Raw genomic sequence first — 6,000 nt, 5'->3', positions numbered from 1 at the left:
GTGTGATCTCACCTTTCATTTTGATGTGAAACTCCCCAAGCAGATTTTCCAGTTCGCTCTCAAAAGCACTCATGTTCTAGATCAAATGAAAGACAAATGATCAAACAAGAGGACTCAGAGAACACAAGAAGGGGGTAATCAGGTTATCTCTTGAGTCAACACCAAACTGCAGAGGAAGGCTCCTCTGAGCCTTTATGGACGGGTAAGGACACGTGTGAGTTTTAGGGATTTAAAGGTCTCTCTGCAGAGGGTTTTTACAAATTGGAGTAAACAGTAGTCTCTGTAATATGCTGTAGACATTGCCAAGTGTGGGTAAACCTTAATACAGTCTAACTACCCTTAAATCGTTTACACTTTGCTACAAAAGGAGACAGACGGTCTTTTTTGCAGTGGTCTCGATAAGCAGTTATATGTTAATTCAGAGTCGTTCCAAGTTCTCTTTGGACTTTGACTGTTTTTTTTTTTAACTTACTTTGAGTCCAGTTGTTGTCATTTACCATAATAGCATAATGTTCAATACGTGCCTACAATTAAGACAGCAGTCATGTGGGGAAATGGAAGAAAGATAGAATGAATAATTGGAGCGACTGTTTCTCAGACAGGTTCTTGGTTCATTGATGTTTTGCCTATCGTGCGGTTCATTGAGTTTAGGAGACTTTTTTTATGCAGGAATGATTCATGTCATTCATAGGCAAGTCACTTTGCTTATCAAAAACATCTTATTTGTCAAATAGCTCAAGCTCGTTCAAACTAGATGGAGAGAATCTCTTTAACAAACATTTTTGAATCTTGTACTGGTCTTCAATTCGCTTTTGGTCTGACTGGGTCATCCTAATATATAGCTATGCTTTGATCTAATTTTAACTACTCCATTGTAGCTCTGACTGAACTCTTGGGGGTTGTTTACCTGCTGGACGATGAACCGCCACCCGAGTCTCAACTATGTTGCAGCCTTTATAGCTTTTCTTTGAGCATTTCCCTGTACGTATTTAGCTCCATCCAACTTCCCTTCAACTCTGACCAGCTTCCCAGTCCCTACTGAATCCCCCCACACAGCATGATACTCTGTCTCAGGGATGGTTTGTCCAGGGTGATGCTCAGTTTTAGTTTAACACCGCACAAAGCGTAACATTTTGGCCACATCTATCCAGAGGTCCTTTTACCTAATTTTGGCATCTCCCCTACATGGCTTACCTCACATGGCAAGTGTGTCTATTGATGGCTTTCTTTCAACAATAGTGTTCTTCTTGCCCCTCTTTCATAATGGCCAGATTTGTGCAGTACATAATTAATATATGTCCAATCAATAGATCAGTGTGTTCCTTGGTTCAAAATGCAGTTTCTTCTCTAACAAACCTCTGATGTCTTTACATTATATTACACACAAATGATTTGTAATTACTAAGTAGACTTCTTCTGAAAGTATTTAATTGTAATACATTTTATTTAGAGGTATCAGAGAAATGGGGGCTGACTAAATAAATATATATATATACGCCAAACTTTTCTGATTTTTATTTGAAAAGAATGTTGAAAACATTAAAAAATGTGTATTTCCACTTCAAAATTGCGCACTGCTTTTTGTCGGTCTGTTATCAAAGGGGTGTTGAGGTCCTCAAAATGTCTTTGTGAAATAAAGCATGATACAAATTTGGCCCAGCAACAAGCGCAGATGATGCAGATGAGACAAGATACAGACGAACTGAAATCTTCCAAAAATGGAAAAAAGTTAACTTTAAATATTTGTACGACCCAGTTTTACAGTGTATTATGCTACAAACAAAGCAATCAGATCACCATTTGGTCCCTTTAGACATTAACAATGTATATCATTTAACAGGTACAATGAAGAAGAAAACAAATCACAGTGAAATTATAATTTTTTTTATTTGATATTTCAATGTCTGTTATATTATTTTACTTTTTTTGTCTTCCACAGGTTGTTTTCGTTAGATAACTCTGGCAAATGTGACAAAAACCTTTGGTCCGTCCCATTAAAACCCTTTAAACCCTTTGGCTGTAATGTTAAAAAAAACAACAACAACACAGTAAGAGCCAGATAAAACGAGAGTACCTCAGTGTACTCCTTGTACCGGCGGTTGACCTCTGAGATGCTCTCTTTGGTGGCTTTGGTGGAGGGAGAGGAGGAGAAGGCTTGCTTCATCCTGATGGCGCCGTCCCTCAGGCGGCTCTGGATGCAGAAAGCTTCATACAGCTCATCCACCTGAACACAGAAACAATGTCGGTGTTTAAGGAAAACGGAAAACTGGGAGAAATGTAACAGGAGAAAACAGATTTTTGATTTCAAACTGTTGATATTACAAAAAGGGAAATAAAAGATAGGGAGGGAAATTATAGATTTATACATGAAGATAAATCCCATAAGTGCTGGGACAAACCATCCAGAAGAATCTTGAAGCAAACAGATGTGTAACAGCAGGCTTTGCAGCAGTAACCTGAATTTATCCTCCACAGAAAAAAAAAAGGAACAGCTCCATCTAAATCCGGCTATCTCACTATGAGGTAAAACAGCAACATTTAAAAAGAGATCAGATCCAGATTAAACTTGACAGCAGTTTCACTGTGATCTAAACATCAATTTTCTTCTTTACATCACTATCTGTCAAGGTCTTTAAATTAAATTTCTTCCATCTACATTTTCTAAAATTACCAGTAAATTCACAGGAATCTACACGTGGGGAACTCTAAAGATTATATTTTCCCACAACAACACAAAGAGTATTTTAATGCAAGGGTGAAATGTCAAAATTTAGCTAAGTACAGAACAGAAGCAAGATTATCCGATTATCTCCGTCAAACCAAGCTAAAAATATAAAAACAAGGTATTTGAAGGCTGAAGTAGTGCCAAGTAACCCATTTCTGAATGCATAATTGACCTGGACTCCAGAGTTCTGGGTTTTGACCTTCCTAAAGTCACAAATGATCAAAGTGACAGCCAGGCAAAACTAAACACCTCCTGTGAAGCTCATCAAAGGCAGATGCAGAATCCTGACTGGTGCCAGCACTGAAATATTGATGCTGAGTGCTCTTTATGGCGCTCATTAGGGAAACACAGGAGAGAGCGGGCCAGTCTGGCTCCTGTTGTCCTAATAGCTGCAGTTTATTTGTGACTCTTTCTGCCAAAACCGAAACAGTACATGGAGAGATTTTTAAGGTGGTGTTGCAATTTGGGTTCATGCTCGCGAGTTTCTCTTTGAGGCGTTTGAAAATCAAGTCAGATGGTATTAGATTTAAATCCTATACCCAGTAGGATCCCACGAGCTCCACCTCAAAACCGAGCAGCCCTCAGCAACCCACCGACCCACTCCTGAGTGGGGCCCAGCCCGCCTGTCTGTCTGTCTGTCTGTCTGTCTGTCTGTCTGTCTGTCTGTCTGTCTGTGGTATGTGGTGTATGTGACTTCGCCGCAGCAGCTGAATGGAGCCAGCCGCAGTTCAGCATCAAACCAAACTGAGTTCAGTTATCATAAAAGAGAGTCAGAGTCACCGGCTGAGACTGGGATTACTCTTGAACGTCTGTGCTTAACATACCACGCAACAGACCGTCATATTCAATAAATAAGATTATTGAAAAGTTCATTTATTTCAGTAATATAATTCTCTAAGGAAAGCACATTATATTGATTAACACAGACTAATGATGTTTTAAAACCTTTATTTCTAATACATAATTATGATCCCTCCCTCCCCACCAACAGCTATTAAAGACACAGCGTTTAAGATCAAGAATATTCCATCTGACCAATAAAAAAAGCAAAAATATTCATGTAGAAATTGGGACTTAAAAGTATGTTTAATACCATCTTTACGTTTTTTTCTTTCCAACAGGTACTTTTAATCTGACAATCCTTTTCAGAAATGAAAAGGATTGAAATGTAATTTATTGAATATCACTATTTTTCATGCTACAGTTTGCAGATCCAAAGGGACCATGTATTAGCTGAATCCTTCTTCAGGCCATTAAACTGTTACATTTATACCTTTTGATTACAAATTTATGGCATAAAATTCTCATTGTGGACATGCTTAAATGGGGAAGGATGCAGGGACGGTGGGGCAGGTGAAAAATCAAATCAACAGATGGGCAAATGGATGGATGACTAAATAGAGTGATGGCTGTATGGAGAAATGGATGGATGGGATGGACAGACAAAAAAACTGATGGATGGAAAAACGAATTTTCATACAAATATTTATTTTCCCCTCTTGTAAAATTTTTAAATCCCACACCAAGAAATGCTGAAATGAAATATCAAACTTTTCCAGCCTGTTGTAGGAACCCTTCATACACGAGGTAACAATAACGAGTTAATGATTTAGAGAAAAATGATGCTGCTGTTTGAAAAGACCGAGCCCTAACCAACTGGAGCTGATGAACAGCAATTATCATATCATTGTCGGATAATGAAGCTAATTTTCGTCCCCAATTAGAGCGACCGCTTGCTGCCTTCGAGGACGTTTGCTTGTGAAGGTCAGCCAAGCCTTTCTCCAAAGGCTGTCCATCAGCATATTGCTGTGCCTTGGGCCCATTGCCCCCCAGAGAAAGAAGAAACATGAAAGGCAGAATACAAACAAAGAAAAGAGAGAGAGAGCTTTCGACACAGACAGATGGCAAAAAAAATCTAACATGTCTCGGTTCTAGACCCTTCTGACTTTCGGACAGATTCTCCTCTGGAAAGATGACCAACACAGGCAACACGGGACCAGATTTTTTTTCCTGACGATGCATTCATGGTCTCATCAGTCTTCCAAGGTTTTTGCATTAACAGAAAACCTTAGGATTGATTACACTAACTAGAAATGCTGGCTAAGGTTTAGGTGATTCATTAAAGTGAAGCAGTTAAAAAAAAAAAGAGCCAAGATCTAATCTTCAGAACAATTTTAGAAATGCAGTACCTTGGATGAGTAGTTATCTTGAACATTTTCACATTTCCTTACATTAAAACAACAGATCTTAATGTATTTTATGTGATTGACCAACTAAGTAGTAAATAATTATAGTAGTAAATAATTAAAAAAGAAGCAGAGTTTCTAAAAGGTGCGTAATACATTTGTTTTTAGCCCCCTTACTCCGACACCCCTAAATAAAACCCAGTGCAACAAACTGTCAGAGTCCAAAAAACTAATCTTATTAAAAGTACAGCTGTACTGAGGTTTGTTAAAGAACGGCAGACAGATCAGGGGTACAACAAGCAAATCCTTGTCGAAACAAAGTCACAACAACTCCTGGTTGCAGTTTGCCACAAGCAATGTTAGGGAAACAGCAGACATGTGGCATAAGAAGCTCTAGTCAAATAAGGGAACCATTTAGCTGTATGGGCTTTATGGGCAAGCAAAGCACTATTTATGGTCAATCATCAACACTGCACATCATCCTGAATATACGATACCCATAGTAACACAGTGTGGGCACAACCAAGCTGTTGGGACGCTTTATTTAGCTGGGACAAGGAAGCTGTGCAGGGTTCTGATCAGCTAAATACATAAAGAAAACCTTTTACAGGCTGAAAACGACTCGAGGCAGGGGTAACGGTATACCTTCAAGTAGGGGTACTACACTAAATACAAAACCAGAGCTACAATGAAATGGCCTAGACCAGTGGTGTCCAACCTTTTTGTTAAGTGTGCCAAAATCTTTAAGCGTAAAGTAGCTGTGGGCCAAAAGAAAACTTTTTTACTTGTTAGTAATAAACTAAGCATTCACTATGTAGATCCAAAGTTGGCTGAATGTTTGCCTCTTTGAAATAAAGACGTCAGATTTGCTAAATTCTTTTGTGCTCAGCTGAAAACAATAAAATACAAATGTGGTCTATTTTCAGAAATAACTAACTAACTGGGTAAATGTGGTTGCATCTGCAATAAAATTAAAGAGAATGCAAAAAATCTGATTATTAAGACATAAATACTTTGTTTTGTACCTAATATTTTATGTTGTAAGAAGATTTTGCAATTCAAAATAAAAAGTCTCCATCTGCATCAACC

General features: G+C 38.4%; 1 protein-coding gene across 1 annotated transcript in view; it reads right to left on the bottom strand.

The window, feature by feature from the left end:
* Window positions 1-6,000, bottom strand: part of ripor2 (RHO family interacting cell polarization regulator 2) — a 130,948-nt gene that overhangs the window by 45,211 nt on the left and 79,737 nt on the right. Inside the window, exons 7-8 of the mRNA XM_036145231.1 lie at window positions 2,075-2,224; window positions 13-76 (exon numbers count right to left, since the gene is read on the bottom strand). Of these exons, the coding sequence (XP_036001124.1) occupies window positions 13-76; window positions 2,075-2,224 (214 nt within the window). The remainder of the gene's footprint in view (window positions 1-12; window positions 77-2,074; window positions 2,225-6,000) is intronic.

Source organism: Fundulus heteroclitus, chromosome 13 (genome assembly GCF_011125445.2).
Source record: "Fundulus heteroclitus isolate FHET01 chromosome 13, MU-UCD_Fhet_4.1, whole genome shotgun sequence".
NCBI lineage: Eukaryota > Metazoa > Chordata > Actinopteri > Cyprinodontiformes > Fundulidae > Fundulus > Fundulus heteroclitus.
This window is presented reverse-complemented; position numbering and strand designations above follow the sequence as displayed.